The following is a 23,908-nucleotide window of genomic DNA, read 5'->3' as shown; positions in this document are numbered from 1 at the left end:
ACTCTGCCTTGCTCACCTTTGAGGAACAAGGAAACAGCTCCATCTTACACCTGGCATTGTTCTGCATGAAAAGCAAGTTATATTCATGCTTTCAGAAAAATTTCTTTCTAGGTCCTGTACCTTATTTGGCCACAGCGGGTAGGTCAGCAAAACCCTGCTGCTCCCAGGACCTCAATCAAAACCTCTCATTCAATTAAGGAAAAAGATCACCGAACGTTTCAGTGGCTGTGAAGGTTTTCAACCAGGCGCTGTTATTTTTGAGGGAGCCGCTAGACAAATGGGGCAGGTTATGAGCTTTTTCTCTTGCTTTCAGGAAAAAAAAAAGGATGTAGCCTTGCTTTTGTCTCCTTGCTTCTCCCTGTATTTCCTCCCCTTTTGCCATTTTTGCAAAGACTGTCCTACAGTACTAATGATGTTAAGCTCTCGGGGTTTTTACTGGCTTTTTTTTTTTAAAGCAAAAAGTGATAAATGAGTAGGGAGGCTCCAGGACAATCAGTATAAACAACCCCGATGTTGAGAGACTGAAGGAAAGGGCCCGTTTCTCAGAGCCAGCCGCCCGTGAGAATCACCATCATAGCACGTCCAGTCAGGTTTCAGCAGGGGCTGGATGCTGCCAGGCCCGGAGGTGCAAAAGAATGAGGACCTAGATACTTGCGTGGATTTGTGTGGTTAGCACAGGTTTCCCTTCAAACGGTAGGCGCGTTGTTAAACGGCTTTGCATTGCCAGATAACTCCCGCAGCAACCCAGTTCCAAACTTTGGTCTGCATCAAGGTGGGATCACCCTGGCTAATTTACCCTGGCGTACGTCATTTCTGCTAGAAATTAAGAGCCAAGGAATGACTGTAATCCACGGGCTTCCCCTTCCCGCTAGGAATCGCAGAGCCGAGAGGCAGGCACGACATTAGGAACGGAGGCATAGGTGCCCGCTTTGGTTTTTCCCAGCGGGTGCTTTTTCTTTTTATGGGGCCCTCGCTGAGCCCCACGCGTGCCCAGAAGAGGCGGCGCGTTGCTGCAACCCGGCTCATCTGACGTCTGTAAAGATCGCACATTTTAGTGGAGCTTTTTTGACACTTTTATCTCATTGCTGATTGATTCAGCTTTAGCTAAAAGCGCCAAAATGCCCCGCTGAAGCACCTGATCTTTTCAGAAGCTTCACAGCTGGCTTGAAACAACACACTGCTTCTTTTGGTAAAGGGCTTTTTTATCTTCTTAATGTCTGCCACAGAGATCTAACATGTACAACCAAAACGGCCGTGGCTTGTGGGTGCTGAGCACTCACTCGTTGTTTGGGGTGGGTGCTTGAGCCCCGGAGCACCCATGGAGTTGGCGCCTATGCATGGAGGCCAAATGACCCCCTCTTCCCTCTCCCATAAAGGGTAGCTCTATCTATTATCCCTTTGGGGAGGCTAGATCAAGGCCAAGGTGTGGTTCTTGAAAAGCAATAAAACTCAAGTGTCAGATCAAGGAGAGATGCCCATTTGAAAGGAAAAGGCTGAAGACAACCTTCCACCGGACCTTTCCTGATTCAACTAGGGGCCTGGTAGCAGTTGCAGCAGCTGGCCTCAGCTGCCATAGCATCACCCAAAGAGGGAAGTGGTTTCCATGGCACCGGGATCCAAACTATCCAGGGCTTTGAGTACATGATTAGATCTCCAGAATAAATGTTTAGTATAATCAGAGACACGACAGACTACAAGGGCCAAAATCATGCTTCCACTAATAACCGTTACAAAATTCCCATTGTTTTTAGTGGGGTCAGGACTGGAGCCAACATATAGACTGTGAACAGAAACTCAGCACATTGCTAACTTTCCTCCTATCTGTCTATCTGTGTAAATATGTTATTCGAAATAAATCTGTCAGGGGAATGAGACAAAGGATGGCTAAGCATATCCATGCTTCTCGGGAGTGTACAAGGGCTGCATCAGTGAACTGGGGCCAGAAACCCCCCCCCAGATAGAAGCAGTGCTTGGGTCTGTAATAGTAATGTCCAAAAAAATAGCTCTAATATTAATAGAGATCCCTCTGTTTATTTCTTTTACTTTCTACTGCTTCACCTCCCTCAGTGAAAGACCAAGGACCCGCTGATCTTTTATCAGTTCATCTGCCGACAAAGAAGAAGGAAGCACGAGAGCTAAACTTCCTGGAAGAGACTCCAAACAACCCTAAAGTATCTCCAAATACGGTGACTTTTCCCTTGTTTAATAAGCCAGACGCAGGGCTAAATACTCAGCTGGTCCAAGCCCGTCCATCTTCACTTATTTCAGTGTGGGTCTGCCAGTTTTGGGGGGGGCAATATGGACACCTTTATTCCTCATTTGCTAACATTTCTGGGGTGTTCCTGAAAGCCTCTGCTCCCTCAGGTGTGTGACCGTGCAAGAATCTCAGTTTTAATTTTAATTTTTTTTAATAACGTCTCACTCTCATAGCTGCAGAGGAGAATTTGCAAATGTGACCTGGAGTTCAGAAAGCAGAAGATACAGAAAAAAGACCCCAACTTCACCCTGATTGCTTTGTTTAAATCTCATATGTCTTGATGGGCTGGTGATAGTGCTGAATAGGTCAGTAGAAGATGTCCCCCAGGCCCAGACTCTTAAATTTTGGCATTTGGTGATGAATAATGGTGGGATCCTGCAGGTCTCTTTCTTTGTCACCTGCTACCTGGGGCACTGGATGCAGCAGCAAGGTAAAACTCCTCTCCTAGTATGCAGGGAGAGGAGGCAGAGGTTTACCCTGCTATCGTCCTGTGCTACAACATAGTCCCAGTGAAATGTGGTCGGCCAGCCTATGGGTTTGGATTTTACCATTGAAGTGAAAAAGGGCTGTGTGTTTGGAAAAAGAAAAGCAGCAATTAAACTGTAGCACAAATGAGTCTCAGAGACCTTACAGTGCAGGCAAATCTCACGTGCATCACTACAACTCCACCGATTCCCAACATTTCACTAGTGTTAAACGGTCAGAAAAAGCAGATTTTGCTTCATTGGAAATTGCAAAATGTTCCTCCCTGCTGCATGTCTATTTAGACTTCTCTGAGTCCATTTTGCCACTAGAAGATTTGCCGTCTTCATTTTGTCCCCTTGTAAACAAAAGAGACTTACTCTTCAAGGTCTACCTTTTGCAGGGGTTTTTTTTATGTTGTTGCTAGCTAATCCAATAATGGGGACTGCTTACGTAAGAGGTAAGTTTGATCCAACAACACCTTCATTTTAAGTTCTTTATTTCATAAGTAAATTTACAAGTTTGTTTTTTGCTGCTGTATCTGGACACCTCTCATATGTTAGCAATTTTCCCATGCAAGACCTCTTTGAAGCAGGAACATGCTGATCCCATTTATCTGATAGGGAAGTGAGGTATCAAGAGGATTAGCTTGATCTTTCAGGAGAGTTCAGTATCCCTACTACCTGTGGAGGAGGTAACTAAGGGGATGAAAACCAGAGCATGAGTGAACTCAAAGGATGTCTCTGGGGCGAGGACCCTAGGGACTCTGGAGTCATGGAGCGTGTCTACACTGCAATCAGGAGGGACAAGTGCAGCATGCTGCCCGTCATCAACGGTAGGAAGCCACAGCTGCACAGGCTTTAGCAAGGGCCATAAAGGTCAACCCTGGACCTTGGGGACTTATTAGACTGGCCAGTTTACAATACAGTGCATCTTCACTCTCATTGCTACCCAACCTAGCAAGATTAAAGCTACTTTGGGTACGTCTGTCTATGATACTGACTCCCTCTCCTCCAATTATCATGGAGACATAGCCTTAGACCAGTGCCACAAACACAAGGCCAGACAGCTTTCTGCTGCACCACCCACTTTGAGTGTGGGAAAACAGGGGCAGGATTGCCTAATATCAAGTGAATTCAACTGAGCGCTGTATTAATCATGCGTAAGCTCAATGTAAGCAAAGGCAGCCACCAAACTTGACTGATGAAGTGCTGTGCTGCTGCGTGGCTCTGAGACGGGGCTCCTTCGGCTGGGTCAGCTGGTTTGCTCAAGATAAGTCAGACTATTGCAGCAGTAAATCATGAACCAAATGCTCTCAGCAGCAGTTTATGAATCATTCTGGTTTCCTACACTGTTTGCTTACAGTATCTGAAGCTGTCAACTTCATAAAACCCCTAATCCATGGGAAAGATATAGGGCCAGCTTCCAGGCAGCATGCCATTGACTCCGTTGTAGCTTTCCAGATTTACACCAGCTGCGTCAGGCTTATAGACAGAGGGAAAGGACACAAGGGGAGTGTAGCACGTGTCTGCATGTGATGGGCAGGTAAGCCACAGCAGGGATGCTGACAACTTAAACTGAGGCTGCAGCCTGCCCCAACGAAAGCTCATATGTTAAGTACTGTGGAAATGTGAGAAAGCAAGCCCAGAGCCAGGCATCACAAAATTCTTCCTGCAAACTAAACCCAAAACAGCAGGGGCCTCTACCATGGGAAGAGATGCTTCTCCAGATTGCTAGCACTTCTCCCTTCCACTTCACAGCCTTACCCTCTATAGCTGCATCTTCTACCCTAGGGGCGTCATACATCTCATGCATCAGCCAGATCTGGCCCACAGAGCCTTTTCCTTCACCTATAGGGCTCCTGGTAGGTCTGAAAATTGGGGGTAGGGCAAGTAGGGGTTGAGACCTGCTGCAGAATTTGTGGCTACAGGGCCCCTGGGGTACAGCCTTCAATGGCAATGGGGCAAGCAACGGTTGTGCCAACACAGCGCCACTTGCCCCCTGCCACTGCTACTCAACTCACTGGTGCTGCCACTTGCCTTGTCCCTGCCGGGTCCAAATCCAGAGCTGGCCTTCAAGGTCCAGATCCAGCTGGGGGGAGGAGGAGTTTGACACCCCCATTCTTCAGTGGGACAGTGGGATATGGAACATGAGGGGTCTCCTTAGTCACAGCCAAACTCAAAGATTTTCAGTGGCAACAACAAAATGAAGTATGGAAATGCCTTTGGTGAGCTCAGATAAATCACTTTAGATGAGTAAGATGTTGACATTCATAACATCACTGTCCTTACACTGGGGTTGAGCATTGCAAATCTGTTTACAGCAGTTCCAGCAATTCCTTAGCTTTGGCAAGAGAGAAAACCTCTGAACAATCACTACATATTAATCCAAAGCAACCACACTGTGTAAGCATGCTTTGGAAGAGGCGATGAGAGGGGGGAGCTGAAGCAGCTTCTGCTTTCTGCAGGCTCGACTGCAAACAAAATTTACAGCTAGCAAAGAAAATCCATAGATGTTTATCAATGCTAACACATTTCTGACATTGTTACACTAAACATTTCCTGCCCTCATAAATAAAGGGGGAGGCAGTAATTCTGGAGCGAACATCTCATTATCTGCAAACGTGTTTCAGCTTATCAGCAATCTATTAATTTACTTTGAAATAAAATTAAACAATGCATGTTGGGGAAGGCCTGATTGAACGCTAAAGCCTTAGCAGCCAGCAGATGTGAACATATAGGGGGTTTAGGCTGGCGGTTCCCAAAGAAGGGCTTTCAGCTCTGCTTTTTGGTATGACAGCGAGTTTGGTGAAGCCCAGTGACTTCTGCAAGGCTGTGTCTAGAAGGGTTGGACTTGTTCTGGTATTTCTAGCGGTGCTCTTTAGGGGTGCAGCTGGGGACAGGAAAGGCACCTTGGGACTAAGCCAAAGCCTTCAGCTTCTTGGAGATTTGGGTAGTGCTGTGAAACCACTGATGCCTAGAGAGGCTGTGTAACTTAGCTCCTCTGGTTGGTCTATGCTATACCTGGAAGCTCCTTAGCTCCTGGAACAAGCCAGCATAGGGCATAGCTTAAAGTCACTGTGGCCCCCACCCACCCTTGTAGCTGTGAATTGTGTGGGGTGCCTCTAGAGACAGTAGGTAAGGTAGGTAGTGCTGCATTGCCTTTTAGTTTAACCTTTCAGAAGAGGCGGATGTCCCCACTGTCCATGGGGTGGATGGGCCAGAAGGGAGGGATAGAATATCGATGCTTTAATATGTAGTTGCAATGGTTTAAGGTTTAAAAAGTTTCCCCACCTGCCCCCAGCACGACTGATCGCTGTGACTGTTCAGTGGTTTTTCACTGCGGTGCAACTGCAGAGATGTCGGAGACAGGGATCTATGGAAAACCGGTGAACGGCTTTTCAAGTAGTTGCCCGCAGAAGGGGGCATCACGGATGAATGAGAAGAGATGCTCATGTGGGAAGCAGATGCATGAGTAAACAAGGTGGGAATCACTGACTTAGACGAGGAGGTGGGGAAATGGGGAAGAAGGGAGACTCAGGAGTGGACACAAACAGAAGAGGAGCTGAAGGGCCTTGTGTAGTGTTGGTAATTGTTGTTTTAACCCAGTAGCGGGCTCACGAAACTTTTTATTACAACCAGTAACGGGAGACATAGAGCTGCACAGACGGTGAACTATGTATCTATATTGGGTAGAACAGGGCCATCTAACCAGAAGGCTAAGTTTGCCCACCCACAGCCCCCCATCACTCTCGCTGCAACAACAGCTGGAGTCTCTGGGTTTCCCCCTCCCTCCATCACCTTCCACTTCCCGCCGCAGCCCCAGGAAGCAGGGCAGACTGGATAGCTGACAGTGAGGCCATGTGGGCATGGGGGGGCAGCAGTGGGGTGGGGGCATGGGTGCAGTGTGGCCGTGTTGGGGGAATCCGTGCAGTGTGGCCCATGGCTCACCTGGTGCTGTCTGGTGTGCGGCCCCCGGCCACTTGCAAGTTGCACAGCCCTGGGATTGAACATGAAAAAAACAGCATTGCTGTCTTAGTTCTTGATGCAGCCAGATAGTTGATTAGTGGATTGAATTTCAGGGGGATCTGGATCAGAGGAGGTACAGTGGTTGAGCTGTAAGTGTGAACACCAGCCCAGAATAAGAGCCAGCTTATTCCATAACACATACTCACCTTTGAAGGTGCACTGATTAGAAGGAAATAAAAGAAGAGCAAGGTTTTTTTGGTGATAACTTTTACTGGCCATCTGTATAGTTGGGAGAGCTGTTGGACAAACTTCTCGGCGTCAGGTCTTGTATTCCCCAAAATATGACTTTTATTCCATAATAGATTGTCCGTACAGAATGCTGTTCTGCAAAGGCTACTGCAGTCTATTTCCTCAACTAGACAAGCCCTTAAAGACCTTCTTGGATTGGAGGGACTGTTGGCAAAATGTCCTGAGATTGTAAATGAAAGATGCTATATGAATGTAAAAACCTGTAAGCCACTTGGGCTGGCTGTACGTATGTATGTGAGGCCTGCGCCTGTTGTGTTGCCAGAAGTAGCAAGAACGTCCAAACGCTACCCTGATTCCAGAAGCAGAACAACAGGCATCGTTGGGAGAGGAAGCACAAAAGCAGCAATCTCTTGATGCATGAGGTCCGTTCCCAGAGCAATCGATAGGGAATGAATTATGCAAATCTTTATTTCAACTAATGGGAAATAAACCTTTGCTTTTCCATTCTGTGCACTGAAAAGTCACATGCAACCAATACCACTGCGATGTTGAACTATATTATTGGTTTGTAGGCAACACACAGCTGATAATTAGAGACCCATGCTGGGAAATTGCATATAGAAAAATGATTAACTATTGAAGCAGATGTAATTTGGTTCAAAATGCTGAAACCAGAGTCAATCAGTTAATTTGAAAAATAGAACAGTTATTGTCAGTCACTTGAGCAATTAAAATCTCTTCAGAAAACTGAAGAAGCTGAAAAGCTTTTCTGATGACTGAAAACTATGTAACCATTTTGCTTTTTAGAAGTCCTGGAAGATGACGTCCTGCTAATCAACAGATATAACCATCGGCCTGATTCTGCAACCTCATTCGGGTCAATACTGGTAATCCTAACTTTCTGCTTGACAAAAAAAAAGGAAATGATAGCAGAGCTAGATGGTATCTGACATGAGGGAATAGCTTCCTGTATTGTGTCTCCATCACTTTGTGGCCACAAACATGGCCACCAGATGCCACCAGCTTGTCTAAATGTCTTGAGAACATGAGCTTACATTGGGTTAATTAACGTGGGTAAAAGGTGCGACGCACACAGCACAGCAGCACCCAAGTGACCAAGGAGGTTTTGCAGCTGCTGAAGAGCTATCCCTGACAAAGGTGGCTGCCTTTTAGTTGATGGAACTGGGCTCGGCAATGGCATTCAACCTGCATTTGGCAATGCTGTCCTTTTCCAGAGGGTTGGAAATCCTGAATTAACCACCAGGGTGAAGCCCGCTGCCAGTCTTACACAAACAAACAGCTAAATAGACTGCCCATTGCTTTAAATTTGTTTTAAGTGTTTAACTCCCCCTGCTAAAATTAAAAACACCAGTTTGGTGTTAAGGAGGCCATCTGTACGGGGAGAGGGCGGGGGGATGCAGTTGTGCAGTTGCACCTCCCTTTGATTCCTGCTCCACTCCAACTTTAAAGCCAGCTGTCTGGGATGGGCAGCAGCATTTCTATTCGGGCAATGCTGAGTGAGTCAGTTGACTTCGTGGCTCATTATCATCTACCTGATTCCTGCTAATCTCTCCCCAAACCACAGGTGTTAATGACCCTCTCTCCTTTGTAATGGTCTGGATGTTCCACTATTCAACCTCATTTTTCTGTCTGCTAACCAATCTGAGAAATGCCTCTCCTCTGTTTCATAGCCCTGCAGACTGTTTTTAGTGCTGGCTAAAAACCTTTTCTCAGGTGTAATGTTATTAACTCTAGTGCAGAAATGGCTGACAGTGAAAGATTGAAGGCACTGTCAAGATGCTGAGAAAGATTAGATTTTGTTTTACAAATCTGAGTAAGTGATGTACACTGGAATAAATCTGAAATAAATCTGAAATGTTCTGACTACACAACTAGCGAGACAATAACTTTTGGCTATTGTTTGCCTTGTGTTTTTTTAAAGCAATATATTATCTAGCAAATTCGTGCCATTGTATCAATTATATTGGTTTTTGGTTTGATCTTAAACTGAATAATATACTGCTAGGCTCCTAGCAGGTCAGTAAAGCTTCTAGTTGATCTTTAAATGCAGACAAATATGTGTTGTGTTATATGTGATGATGCATCCCCACCACCTTTATTTCCCTTTTTTCAAAATCCTAGATTTGCCCATGGATGTGTCACACCAGGCATGGACTCCTAAAGGAAAGCACTGTGACATGTTTTTCAATTAAAAGTTGAATTTTGAGGTGGGAAGGAGATACTTTTTTGGTCTGCTTTAGCCAGAAGTTAGGAACTTGAATAAATGACCTGACCTCCAGGGACAATAAGCAACTTCAGCATTTCAGCGGTTTAATATCTCCCATAAAGAGGCTCTAAGGGTTCGCTTGTTAATGATTATAAAACATTTCTAAGATACCAATATAACAAATCGCTGGTGCATTTACCCACATAAGCATGTGGAAAAATCCTTCTCATTTTGTCTAAATGCTACTTGTTTCTTATAAGCTTAAAATATACTTTTGTACCACATTTCTTAACTAAAACTCATGTTACTGTTTCTCCCCGTAATTTTATAAAATATAATTCATTTAGATTTAAAAAGGCTTGATGGCTTTTCTTTTATCTCTATGAACAGTAAGTGATATTAATGCCCAATTATCTAGTTCTTGAACTCAAAGATCATTTGCATATGAAAACATTAATGTTTTCCTAATTTTTAAAATGTACGTTATCTCATTTCCATTTTAAATCCCCATTTTTATGTAATCAAAGAGGTAAGTAATAAAGCCGGAGTCAGAAACTAAATGTATATTAGCCTACCTAATGAGACAGGCATTTGTAAAGTAAGATAGATACATTTTAATTGACCTAAATTGCAAAGATATGTAATTATTTGACTAATTAATCCATTTCTAAGCAAGGGCTGAAAAGGTAAAATGACTTGTACCAAATAGAAATAGGACTTGAATATCAATTTACCCCTGAATATCAATTTACAGAGCTCTGTTTCAGGCTCTAGTTCTGCCCAGTGAAGCTAATAGGAAGTTAATCAAAGACTACATATATTTCATATACATCCAAATGAAGGTGCCTTGAAAAATTCATGTTTACACTGATTGTGTACCCATGTTAGGAATCAATCCGTGCATAAAATACATACATGGTGTATTATAGAAAAACTACCCCAGCTTTTTCCTCGAAAAGTATTGTGTATTGTTACTTCCTTAAATAGATACTGGGAAAACTTATTAAAACGCACCGATAAAATGCTTTCAGAAGATGAAGTTGTAAATATAATGTAAATGCTAATGTGTATTTTTAAGACCAGGACTTACCTAATCAACAAGACATTTTTAAACAGGACGGAAATAGGCTCTTGGACAATGATATTATACTGTAACAAGGTTAGGTCTGTTAAATAGTACATCAGTGTAGAAATAAGAAGAAACGTCACAGCAATTGCAATTTTTTAAATGAAGAAGTAGGCAGGCAATATTAAATAAGTCTTTCTGGAAACCCACATATACTCCTAATTAAACACTGAAGTTTTCCTCTTCTGGATCCTTGCTCATCCCCTTCACCATGTGTGCACTCTCATTCTTTTGTGGTTAATCCCAGTTTTTGGCGGGGGGAAAGGGTTTTACAGCTGTTTCTAAGAGGATGCAGTCCATGAGGATACCTCCTTAAGCTGGTGCTCCTTCACATGCAGTTACTCGGTAGCAAAATATACTCTCTCTCTCTCTGATTTCTGTCTCAGTCCCAAAACACTCATGCTTCACTTTAAGCATGTGCTTTTGATCTGTGGCTTGGGACCTTACAACCTGATCCTGCAATATGCTTCAGTGCTGGGGTGGGAGTGGGGAGGGAATGACCTGAGCACTGACTGCATTTGTCTTTTAGTTTTCATTTCATGAATTCCTTTCCAGATTGCATCAATAAAAACTGCTTTTACTTAAGACACCTGGAAATGAGTGTTGGTTCTGGTAACTGAGGGACCACGAGAGGCAGGCCCCTAGAAAAACCACAGATCTCGGCTACGGTCTTAGAACTGACCTCAGCGCCATCCTAGGATTAGGTTGTGTTGGTGGAACAAAACCTTCCGTTGTTTCAAAGCTTCACGTCTGAGCTTATGCCTTTACTAATGCTACAGAGTTAAATATATTAGCATTATTGAAATAAAAATATGTGTTACACCTCCAAATCATTGATCGTTAAGAGTACAACACTGAGACAAACTAGGGAAAAGGGAACCCAGCAACCCATCCATGTTCCTTGACTCAAAGGTGAGGTCCCAAATACATATTAACTCTTTTATTTTCCGGGAAAATATCCAGATCCCGAATCCACTACCTGATCCAACGGTAGACCCTACACAACCTCCCAGAGAGCACCGCCAGAATTAGCAGTTCTCCTTAAGCACTCTCTTCAAGTGAAAGTGTAAGTGAAACAAAAAATCTGTCTACAATAAAACAACTATAAAAGTAAAAAAGCAAATTATTACAATCTCAAATTGGCATTGCATTCTATTCTAAGTCATGAATCCAGCCACAGCTAAAAGCTTTATAGGAATATTTTAGTGTACTGGACAATGTTCGTCCAAAAACATGACTTCCTTTCTTTCTTTTCCTGGCATAAATCCTGTTTTTTTCATTTATTTCCTATAATCCTTCCAATTTCCACAAAGGACACAAAACAGATATAAAATGTTATAAATGCGCATCAGTTAATGTTTGATGTCTTATCATTTATATCCCATTTCTAAAAGGTTTTTGCACTTGACCAGTAGGAGTTTTAAAGCCTTTATATGGAAACAGAGCGCTTGGGATTATTTTTGGCACAGTTCATGTTTTCAGGCAAAAGTGAGAAACCACAGACTTGGACAGGGTGCAAAGAGTCAAAATGCACATGGGAAGTTAGTTCTTTCTATCTCTGAGAAAAGTGTTGGGTGGGAAGCAGTTTTCTTGTTCTGTGAAAGTTTAGGAGATTTCAAAATGTTTCCCCATTTTACGTTGCGATGAAACGAAGCCCTTTCAAACTGTGAAGGCAAAATCATCTCTCATATGTCTTTGATGAGAAAGTACACCATGGAACCACGGGACTTTCCTAATGAAGAGTTTTTTAAAAACATATTTCCATGAAAAGTTTCTGTTTTGCTGCATCTGCGTTCTTTAATGAAAAATGGTGTTACGGTAAAGTTCCCAACAGCCTCTAATTGCAAGTGCTTTTTTTACTGTGTGTGAAATAAATGCAAGCATCTTTTCTTTATATGCTAGTGCAGTATGCGAGCCAACCCATTGCCTTGCATTATCAAGGTATCCCAGAGACCTTTGAAACATGAAGACAGGCAGTGCAGTGACTCTACAAGCAAAAGTTTGTCACTCAGCCACTGTGGGGCAACTCCCAAAGATTCAACAAGTCAGCGTACCCATATTGCAGAAACAAGGCATCCTAGGAGTGAGGAAACTGCCACTCTGTGAACAGTTAGAGTGGCACAAAGGAGACACAGATTGACATAATTGGCCTTTCCCTGCCTAGGGCATCACCTTGAGTACAGCAGAGTCAGGCCCAGGCTAGGAGGCATTCCTGCAGGAACAAAAGACGCAGCTAACCACCGTGCTAAGGCTCTCTGTCCCGGCTGCTGAAGCAGCCCTTTGGGGATGTGGGAACACCAGGGAGCACCATCCTCTATGAGCCAGCGCCTGCTTGCAGAGGAGGCCATGAGCTGGCAGAGCAGACCCCTGGGGACAGCAGACGGAAAGCAGGAATATGGATCAAAGGTTAATAAACAGGGAGGACACAGAGGCAATGAATCCGGATTTCATAGCACTCCACATGTGGCAACACTTTTTGGGAGAGAAGTGCTTAATCAGCTCCCTTTTTGGCTGTCTTGACCACATGTTTGTCTACATCCACTTTCCAGCCCCTTACACCATCTCCTCTGCAAGCAGAAACTCAGCTGCTTTGTGTTGGCTCAGCATTTACTCTAGTGATGGGTCTAACCTGCCGTCTATACTGAAGCAACAAGTCAAGCGTGCTCCTGCAAGTCAGGCTATTGAAGCTAAGTGCACCTGAGCCATGCTAGATCTGTTCCCAACACGACTGCCTTGCTCAACAACCAGCAGGTCCCTCACATTTTAAAAGGCTCTTTCTAATCAGAGAGATCTACCCAGAATCTTGCAGCTGCCCAGATTTGCCTTGTGGGCGGCTAGCTGTTCGCGAATGAGACAGTTAGCAGAAATCGAATGTCCTCCTTCTTGGTGATCCTCTCCAAAATGGTAGAGGAATGATGGGAAGTGGGTAAGTATCCTGGAGCTGTCTGACATACGTGCAGGAGGAGTTAGGCTCCCTGTTTCCAAATGCCCTGGGCTTACTGCTCTGTCTGCATTAGTTATCCTCCCCGACTGACACAAGCTTTCCAGGGGCTGTGTTTGTAAAATGGAGCACAGACTCTAACGTATAATGCTCTGTTCTGTCAGCTTGAAGACACTTAAAATGCAGGATTGCCAAATCTGGTTTTCTCGGTTTCACACATCTCAGAAAACGCTTCAACTTGGGCAAGCAGCTCTCCTTGGACACAGCAAGCACGCCCATATGCAGTTTGCCCATGATAGAGAGCTATACCTATGAGCTGCACAACAAAAGTCATGCACATCTCAGGTAAGGAGGTGCTCCCTGCACTATAGGCATCCACAATCGACCTTCCTGAAGTTCAAGCGTAGATTGGTTTGTGTGGCAATAGCCAGGAACAAATTTGCCTCAGGCCAAAGAAGGGCCTGCATGGGGTAAAGGAGCAGTTTGGAAGGGGCATGCTCCCTGAGGGCCTCTCTCTCATCTGTTCTTCAGGAATTTGAATGCAACAGCCTACAATGAAAATGCAGTACAATTGGGGCCCAGAGACAGGCCTTACTCACTCAACCACAAAACCAAACCCCATCTAACCCGTCAGTGAGCCTGCCTGCTCAGTACTTCCCCTTCCAGCAGTCGGGGAGCTCTTCTCAACACCACCCCCACTCCCCCTTCTCTCAGGAGCTCCGGCACCATTACCTAAATGCAGTCCACCTGCAAGGACTTGGCCTGCACAGTACTTTAGCCGATAACTCCTTGACTGCTGGAAACCAGACAGAACCGGTTTGGAAATTATTTTTTCTTGGCTAATAACATGGTTTAATTCACCACTCCCGTCATGCCCCCAGTATAAAGCACGAGTGCCTGCTTTGGGTAGAAGGGTGTAGCTTGTAGCCGTGTTGGTCTAAGGACATAGGCAAGCAAGGTTCTTTGGGTAAATCTGATGCCTTTTATTAAACCAACTCAAACAGTTGGAAAAATTCTTCTTAGCAATTCTTCTTCTTAAAAAGCTTGCTCAGAAGAATTTTTCCAACTATTTGAGTTGGTCTAACAAAAGGCATCAGATTTACCCAAGAGCCGTGCCTGCTTTGGGTAGAGGTTGAGAGTCAGGGGCCCACCTGCACAAAAACCCAGGCTCAGCCAGAGCATTTATTTAAGCATGTGGGCAAGTCTAGGTCAGAACTATATAAAACAACAATAAAACCCAAACCATTTCTTCATGTTGATTATTCCCATTTTATTTGAAAGCAATGGGCACTCTCAGACAGAGCGTGGAACAATACCAAGGCTCGTGGCAAGGAACATCCATTGAAAATATGGCAAACAATAAAACTGTGTACAAACTATTTACATGCTGGTGGTGAGAGCTGTGGTTTTCCCAAACTTAACTCCAGTGCCAAATGAATAGGCACCTAGGGAAGAAACCCTGGCAAGTAAAATCATTGAGGTCCTGTTCAGCATAAACAGCGAGTGCCCTGGACAGAGCCTGGAAGAACTGATGGGAAGCTGCTGTGTTTGTTAAACATAATTTTCCTAGCTGCACTGTGCAGATACCCGAGGTCTGAAGCAGTGATAAGTTGGGGCAGAGAGACAGCAGCCTTGTGTGAAAGAAAAACCGCTCCACAGCCGTGGAATCTGTGAAATAACACTTACTCCAGGATAAGGGCTTTGTTGATGGCTTTCAACTTCATTTTTTCCACCTGTGCTTGCACTCTCTCTCTGAGTCTGTTATTCTGAACTTGTGAATGCAGTTCCAGGGAATCTTTCACTTCTCTGCAGGAGGTTGAGAAAGTCATTTGTACTGATAACAGTGCTAGTACAATGCCATAAAATACTGATAAAGCCAAAGACATTTGTGCCAATGTATCACATTCACAACAGCTTGCATTTTTGAGGCCAGGAGATAATTTTAATGAAGCCTAAGTGCATTTTATGTGAGTATCTGAAGTGTTGAAATGTGTAACAAGAACTGTGTGCACTCTGCTAAGACAGTACTGCTCTCCTTAGTGTGAGAATATATCAGGAGCAATTTCAAGAGGGTATTTAAAAAAAATAAATGCTTACAGTAAGGAAACGAGTATTGTTCTAGCCCTGTTACCTCTCAGCTCTGTGTTGTTGGGGAACCCTGGCACAGGACGCAGCCTGTCTGACTTGCAAAGAATTCCCCCCCCTTATACAAAACTGATTAAAATGCAGTGGAAGACACACCTAAAACCCTCCAGATAAGGGTGACAAGAGTGAAGCAACTGCCCTAGGTCTCATTTGCATCTGAGATGGAACCAGATGACCATTCATTTACATGGGAGATGGAGAACAGAAAGCCCGAAGCAAAGACTGCAGTGAATTCTGGGATCAGAGAAGCAGGGGAGCACTGCATGATGGGGAATCTGTGCTCCAAATGCTAATCAACCCACATTTACACACATGCAGCTCAGCATTTATCAGACCAGTTCTAATCTGGATTTACAAAGGACTTCCCCTGCCCCCACACACACACCTCTAACCGAAGTAAAGTTTAATAGGCATCTCGGGCCGTACATTCCCCGATCCCACTATGGGAGGCCTATTTAAACTTGATCGACTAAAACTTGGTTGCTGGGTTAGGGAATGTTGAGGCAAGAAACCGAGTCAGAGCAGGTATGGGCAATATTTGAACAATGGTAAAGGGTTCATCAAAGCATCCAGCCCGTTGGAGTCCTAACCACAAGTGTTGTCATACTTTTCCCAGGACGACTGGTGGGAGTCCTCTCCACAAAAGGTTATGAACACTCCAATAATTGCCTTAAGTCTGTCAAAAAAACTATAGTAAGATCTGGAAAAGTCATGCTAAGCGGAGGCTTGTTCACAACATGTGAAAATCCAAAACCCTGATGCTGCAAGCTATCTATTGTTTCTGAAGAAACCATGAGATATCCCATCAGTATATCTGCTATCCATAGGAATTTCAAGCTGGCTCCTAAGTGTCTGGTTACTCCCTAGCCTTATGTTTTCCTGATTATCAATCAGTTTTTTTGAGATGTTCCAAACCAGATAACCCCTTGTCAATCGAAAAGACAATGATTTATACTATTGAGAATGCTTTGAACTGAACTGAGGGTATAAAAATCTGTAAAAAAAGCAGCAAAGTGTGCGTGTGCTTCAAGAGGAGAAGTCTCTTTGACACCACCCGCTGTTGTCTCCCTTCAAGGACTGTGCTAAGAACTTTACCTGTCAGCACTGAAACCCAAATGCCTTGGACTGGTGAGATCCCAGCGCTCTCTCTCTCTCTCTCTCTTGTCTCTCTAGGCATAAATTTCTGAACCTGAACTGTATTAGTTAAGCTTGAGCTAAGTTTCCCCAAATACTTAGTGAAACCAGGGTAGTATTATAATTGTTCATGTTTGTTTTTCCTTTGCATGTCTATTACTACTAGTACCATTATATATTTCATATACTTAGCAATAAATAACTTTTATAGTCAAACTGATAGTAACTGGGTATATTTTTCCTTCTCTACTTCTCCTTCCCCACTTGCTCTGCAGCAACGCTTCTTTTACCTAAGCTAGAGATCCCTGTGAAGCCCAAAAATACTGTGGGGTCTGCTCATCAAGAGGCTAAAGATTGGGACGTGCTGAATTTGAAACACATAAGGGGATCAGCTTGTACAGGCTGATTGACCCAGTTTGGCTCAGCCGTGCCCTAATGAACTGAATGCTGGCCCATGAGGGTGTCAGCTGGACACCCAGCCGGATTCAGAGGGATTCTGTTTAGCTGTGTGCTTGTGTCTGGCTGCAGTTTATTGTTGCTCTGATGAACTGATGCTTGGCATATGAGGGTGTCAGCCTGTCCATGCTGATCAACCCAGCCAGGTCAGGTGTGCGACGTTAATCTGTGTGTGTTTGTGTGTGTATGCCTGATTTGGTGACTGGAGGAACCCAGCCCCATTGAAACTGAGTCCTACAAGATAGCTCCAGTGGGGGTGAGGACTTGCAGAAGGGAGAGATACAGCTCCGTATAGAAACACAAGTAACACAAGCAGCACATTGATAGAATTACCAAGACCCTAGAAATGTATCCTTAATAAATGAGCACATCCCCAAGGTGATGGGCAAATCTGGTAATAGCCCCGCCATTCTGGGCACTGAAACACACACATGTACACGTTCACACAACCCCCATATATGTGTAACAATAGTCCTGACGAGCCTTTTATTGAGAATACATGAGCTGTTGTCTGCTGTTCTTATTGCATTTTTTCGCCTTTGTGACAGCTTCTCTGTGGATTTCATAACCCAAGGAGTTGGAAGTTAATCTAACCACAATCCTTATTGTGCAAGATGCAGTCTCTGGCTTGCCCATGGAAAAGCACATGATGACTGAAGCAACCAGAATACAAAAAATGGTGAACCCTTGAGTAAAACCTCGAGCGTGGCTGGGAAGCAACAGAAGACCCATATCTTACAAAGTTGCTCTTTCCATGACTGCACCAAAACCTGAGAACAGGCCTGAGAGATGATAGGGCATGGCCAGGAGATCCATGAACTTTGTCATTCCATAGGTCACGGGTCCCCTCTTCATGCTGAGACAGTGAAAACATCCTACTAGTAGATTTTAGGAACAGCCTTGGACTGGCTTAGCTTTTGCTACGTGACAAGATGTGGGGAAAGGTTTCCTGTCCAGCTATGAGAGGAGGAGCCAATAATTTATTAGCAAGCATTTCAGGCCCAATCCAGTGTCCATGACAATAAGAACAGCAGATGAGTGTTGTAGTCGATGCAATGAGCAGCCCAAACCCAGTGTTCATTGCAGGAGGTTGTGCTCATCTGCAAATTAGTCTTAAATAGCACAGGCTCCTTTGGCTGGCACAGAGGTTCTCAAACCGACTGAAACAGAAAACATGTGACATCAGTCTCCAAGATGGGTTTCACATGGGCCTGTGTTTTCAGCTTTGTGGAAAACACTGATTTTTTAAAGGAATGACTCTTATGTTTGCACATCTGCTTACCCAGAAGGAGAAGTAGGGTTGTTCACTGCATTGGAGTAAGTAAGTTTGCCATCCAGGGCCGCATCACTGTGGAGAAAAAGGCGACTATTTAGTATAAGCTACCCCAAATCCTCTGAACAGCCCAGTGAAAGGAGACATAGAAAGCAGCACTCAGTCAGCCATTAGGGACCCATCAATAAACCCATGTGCTTATTTACTGCAAATTAGTTTCAATAAACGCTGTCAAGATGTTAGTACTGTAACATTAGAGTGGTCACGATGCTCAGCATTTATATAAAGCTTAATGGCAACTATGCTTCCTAAGGGTCTGGACAACTGATTCCTTTAATGTTAAAGGGAATCAGACATTCATATCTCGTACATGGCTTTGAAAACCTCAGTCTGTTCAAAGCGGTGTACAAGCATTAACCACATACAGAGGCAAACCCCATAACCCCCTTTTTCTACAGATGGGGAAACCAAAGTACAGAAAGGTGATGCAGCTTCCCCACAGCCAGGCAAAGGTTTAGAAATCAGACCTCCCGCTGCCCACCCTGCACCTCCTTCTCCAGACCACGTTGCTACTAGCACAGTGTCCCTGCCTCTGCAGGGCTATGCTCACCATTGCATTTTACCTCTGCCGCCTTGCTCACATCTTCTAACACCCTCAGCACCACTTACACCCATCTAGAGCCCCTCCTTGTTCCCTGCAGAGCTTCTGCTTAGTGCCCCTTGAAGTCAAGGCATCGGTGTTAGCCCTATTTCTAACCATCTAACTCATACAGCCTGCAGGCTCTTAGGATTTCTTCACACATCTGGGGATGTAGGGCCTCAGCACTACAAGATGAAAATAGCTGGCAAACCCTGATGGGACCCATGTCTTTCCCATACAGGGGTCTAATTATGACTTGTCAGGGCACAGTAATTTGTACTTATAAAGGTGATGTTTTAAGAATTGGCTGGTGTCCAAGACACAATGGAAATGAGTATAGGTAGGTAGCTGGGAGTTTTTAGTGTCTTTGACTATTTTTTCTAGAGGAGTCATTAAAAGTCATTAAAAGGCAAAACCCAACCTTGGCAAATGCCTGAACAAAACTGTCAAGGAAAATGCAATGCACCAATAAAAGTGAGTGGGCTCAATTTTGGGACTAAATTCAAGTCTTCATGTATGTAATAAAGGGACTATGGACCGGCTCTATGTGCAAGATCTGAATGTAACCTCACTGATTGAGTTGCTCTGACACTTCTACTCTGGGCTTATACAAACACTGAAACAAGATGGTCACCCTCAAAATCCTCCCCAAGCCTCCTCTTCCCTCTGTTTCAATAAATGTGCCATTACCTTTCTTCTTTCCCTGGCTTACTTTTGTTTTCTTCCTGTGGTAGGTGTTCAATCTGTGGAAATTCAGCTTTCACCATCTCCGGAGTGAGTACAACCCTTAACTCAGTCTCATCATCAGTCTCACTAAAATTCAGTAAGTTGGAAAAAACTTAGTTTTTTACCTTTTATTTTTAATCTTGCCAATGTTTTAGCCTGGAGAAACAAGAGGAAGTTTTATGCAAGGGGGACCATCTGCACATTGTGCTGAAATGCACACAAAGTGCTTACAAATCAAAACAGAATATGACAAATAAATAGAGAGAAAAGAAAGCCAACTTACTAGTCGATTATATTTTCCTTGTCCCTCTCAGGTAATTTGTCCAGCACTGGAGGTCCCTCACTTGGAAGCATATCTAAACTGTAGGGATCCCTGCTGTGGAAATGACATAATCATACATTTGAGTAGGGCAAGATAAGTAACAGCAGATGACAAAAAGGTTTTGCACCTTCTTTTAAGTTTCCAATCCTGCTAGACTTTCCTTAAGATATATCAGTTAGTTACTTTATAAGCATACAAATTAACAAAATGCACTTCTGTTCTTTAAAAAGGTCTTTTACAGCAGTGAATATCCTTTTCTAGTTATGTTAGAACGGTGGTCCATCTATCGGATGGACTCGGTTCCACTCCTAGACTGGCTGCCAACCAGGGTTAAAGAACCCGGTCCACCCTATCATGGAGTGGACAAAAATGGTTGATCTCCTTTTCTCCGGCAGCTCCTGCAGCCAAGCTGGTTCCAAACGTACCAACACCTGCCTTTCCTTTGGATTAAACCAGCAAGGCTGAAGGGGATGCTGGTGTGCGTGCAACTCAGTGTCTCCATATACACGGCCCAGGCTTTTGCATCCTGGAGAGGTCACTCCAGCTTCGTTTTCTCTCTCAAGCAAGGATTACGTTCAGCGAGCTGATGTCTCACTTGGAGTAATTCTGTTGTCTTGCGAGACAGAGAGATGCCTATTAGGTCCTGAATCTGTAGACGTGGTGCCTGAAGCAAGGCACCTAAATATATATTTAGCCACCTAAATAAATGGCTTGATTTTCAGAGGTGATGAATGTGTATTGTTCCCACTGACTCCAGGTCATTGATTTCTGTGTCTACATAAAGGTCTGGCGATTACCTTTAACTACGCAGGCTTTGAAATGTTTTTATTCAGCTATCAGCACGCTAAACTGCCCAATACAGAGGGGAGTTGTAGTCAGTTCTAAGCCTCCAGTCCTACGAAGCCCTGAAGTATGTGATGTGCTGTGTTGGATGATAGGTCCTGCCATCAGATCCCAGAGTCTTAAATATCAGTGTCTTACCGGCACCTGCTGAAATCACATTGGTTTCGGAAGCATTTAAATACAGTAAAAGCTCTGTTATCCAGCATCTCCCAGGAATGGGGGATGCCGGTTAATCATATATGCCAGTTAATCAAATATGCTGTGTCTGGTGCACCAGGGCTTTCACTCCCCGGCATCAGTGTGCCAGGGGACAGGGAGGGGGGCCTCGCACAGGCGGCTTTGCCCTGGGCCATGGTCCACAAGGAAGAAGTGGGACTTGGCTTGCCACAGTGAAACCGAAAGTGGGACTTCAGTTTCACCTTTGCCGCATCCCTCAGAAGGAAGATTTGCATTGACAGATGCCGGTCAGTGGAGCTTCCGGTTGGTAAAATGCCAGATAACACGGCTTTTGCTATATATGCTTATAGTTAAGCATGACTGAAAGACACCCACTGACTTCATAAGGGCCATGTCTGAAAGTCCACTGAACAAGGGTGGACTGGGGACCTAAGTGCTCCAACTGGAGCTAATATGTCCCTTACCTCCTTTGAGTTAGCACTATGGGAGCAGGAGGAGAGAAGCAGCAGAGCTCAGGAGGACAGGTACTGCCATTAAATACCAGTGTCTTGCACACTCATGTCTTACTGGCATCCTACTGCAGGGTAAGAGGAGCTGGCTTGCTAGTAACTCTCACACTGGCCTGGGGTTGAAGCAAAGACCATTCATGCTCCAAAAGGTCTGGGATGGCACCCTTATAATAGGGACAGACTGTCCCCTTTACTTGCACTGAGCCTGGTCCCTTTGGGAGGATTCCCAAAGGGAATTTTTTCATTGACTGCAGCTGCCATAGGACTGGAACCACTGAGTACTGATTTGCATTGCAAGTAGTCCTGGTTGCATCAGTGGGACAACGTGTGAGATGAGATAAGACATGGCAGAATCTGCCCCAGGGCCAAGGTGTTTTGTATTGAAATCTTTCTTACCAGTAAGGCATTGCTGGGTTTGTCAGATTGGGAGTGTCAGACCAAGAATACACCAGTGGTAGGAATCTTCTCCAGTTCATTACTCCTCGGATGACTTCCTGAAATGACACAGTAATCAAGCCTATAAAATGCCATGTGCTGGAGAAAGGTGTGACAGGAGGGAGCAGAAGAGAGGGTCTGGTTTTGCCCAGCTAAGGGTGCATTTGGCAGGCTTCAGTTCTCCTCACCCAAAAAGATAAAAGCTCCAGGCCAAAGGTCACATCAGTGCAGCAGAGGTGAAAAGGGGAATAGTAGGGAAAACCCTAGTGCTGTAGAAGGGGCATGGAAACCTAATGAAGGAATGATCTATTTGCAACAATCACCGCATCTAACAGCAGATGCTAATGATGAACATGCTGTATACATGGCGCAGTTTGAAATGCCTTCCAGCTGGGATAACCATTCATCTTCCCCTTTAATTCCACAAGACAAATCCTTTGCTGCCCTGTGCCCTGAAAAAGTATTAACACAAGGAAACAAAAAGTCTGTACCTTGCGATGCAGAAATTTCTTCTGTGTCACTGGGATGCTGGATCCCCTCGGGCATTCTTTGGTGACTGGATATTTTGGGTGAGGGCAAAGATGATATTCGATGCTTGTTTCTGAATAGGGCAAAGGCGGCATAAAAACTGACAACCCTGGAGTGGGATTCTAAAAGCAAACAAGAAAAACATGCAGAAAACGTAACTCCGAGCCCCACGAACAAGTCTGCCACTGAGAGCTCAGTTCTTGTAGTGAAAAACAGCAGACATCCCATCCCCAGCCTCCAACGCCTCTGTTCCACTTTGACTCTCCTCTTATGAACTGTTCAGCTCAACACCTGATCTCTCTTACCAACCCCTTGATCACAGGTCTATTACCTTCTTTATCCTGTCCAAGCTCTCTGCTGTCCACCAGGGGAGATGCCTAGGACATAGCTTTCCCGTCATGCAGGACTGATGCCAGGGAAGAACAAGCTATACTCCCATATGCCCTGTGATAGCAGGTGTGCTCCTGGCGCATGAAAGAGGGCCCAAATTCTCTGAGCATGTAGGACTGATAGGGAATGTAGGACTGATAGGGACCTCCTGGGTCATTGCCTCCAGCCCTCTGCTCTCAAAGGCAAATGTGCCACATAATCCCCTTCACAAACTGATCAAGCGCCATCTTAAAACCAGTTAGGCTTTTCCGTCCCCACTCAACGGGATTGAACCTTGCTAGGAGGGTGGGGGTCTGCAGGACCTTGATACGAGGGATGTGCCTGACAACACAACCTGGCACTAGGGTAGGCAATTCTTAGATCAAAGTCTAGCTTAGACAATTGCGCTCCAATTCCAAACCAAACGTTGGGTGAAACAAACCTCCGTTCCCTCTCTCCCCACCCCGCTCTTGGGTGCTTTATCAGAGCCAACTCCTACTTACAAAAACGCGAAGTGGGTGACTGTCTGGAGGTTGGAGTAAGGCTTTGGGTGGTGCCAGTTTTAAAAGGCTCGTGCCCTCTGCCATGGATTCATGTTTGTGAAGATCTTTCTGAGGTGCGGTAGGAGTAAGTTGGGCCTTAGGAGAGGCTACTATTGTGATCAGTTCATCCTTAGACAATGAAGAAGACAAAGGTTGTCAGTTGGCTTTTGGGTATGCAGTATTGTGACAAGATGGGGTACAGTAAAGTCAAGTCAAGGCTACTGGTTGACCCATTACCTTGGCTCCCTGTTTCAGTGGTCGGGAAAGTTTCTGCGGTTTGTAACTTGTTGCGGCATGGTGTGTGCAAAACGGCTGGTACCTCATAACGCTGAAGTGCTGAGGAACCTAGGTACAAAGGAAAAGGATCTAGCGCAACACTTGAAAAACTGCTCAATGTGTTTGAAGTGTCTATTAACTCATGTATGGAATGATACGTATGGAAACATGGGTGTTTCACCTAATCTCTGATGTAAGACATGCTTGATATCTGCTAAAAAACTTGGACCAGCCCAGGCCAATCACATGAACTGTAAAGGACTATGTCCACTGCTGTTCTTCCAAAAGGGGCTGTGTGAGAGG

At 44.7% G+C, this 23,908-nt stretch overlaps 1 protein-coding gene across 3 annotated transcripts in view; it reads right to left on the bottom strand.

Annotated features, from left to right (window-relative positions):
* Positions 1 to 14,485: 14,485 nt before the first annotated feature.
* CFAP221 (cilia and flagella associated protein 221) overlaps positions 14,486 to 23,908 on the bottom strand; it is a 39,610-nt gene continuing 30,187 nt past the window's right edge. For 2 of the 3 annotated variants that reach the window (XM_006258679.4, XM_019480651.2), the window contains exons 18-25: positions 23,567 to 23,674; positions 23,291 to 23,458; positions 22,382 to 22,540; positions 21,852 to 21,949; positions 19,888 to 19,980; positions 19,569 to 19,691; positions 18,248 to 18,313; positions 14,486 to 15,036 (exon numbers count right to left, since the gene is read on the bottom strand). In XM_006258679.4, coding sequence (XP_006258741.2) covers positions 14,913 to 15,036; positions 18,248 to 18,313; positions 19,569 to 19,691; positions 19,888 to 19,980; positions 21,852 to 21,949; positions 22,382 to 22,540; positions 23,291 to 23,458; positions 23,567 to 23,674 — 939 coding nt within the window. In that variant the 3' untranslated portion in view covers positions 14,486 to 14,912. The other variant, XM_019480652.2, reaches the window with a different exon arrangement.

Source organism: Alligator mississippiensis, chromosome 4 (genome assembly GCF_030867095.1).
Source record: "Alligator mississippiensis isolate rAllMis1 chromosome 4, rAllMis1, whole genome shotgun sequence".
NCBI classification, from domain to species: domain Eukaryota; kingdom Metazoa; phylum Chordata; order Crocodylia; family Alligatoridae; genus Alligator; species Alligator mississippiensis.
This window is presented reverse-complemented; position numbering and strand designations above follow the sequence as displayed.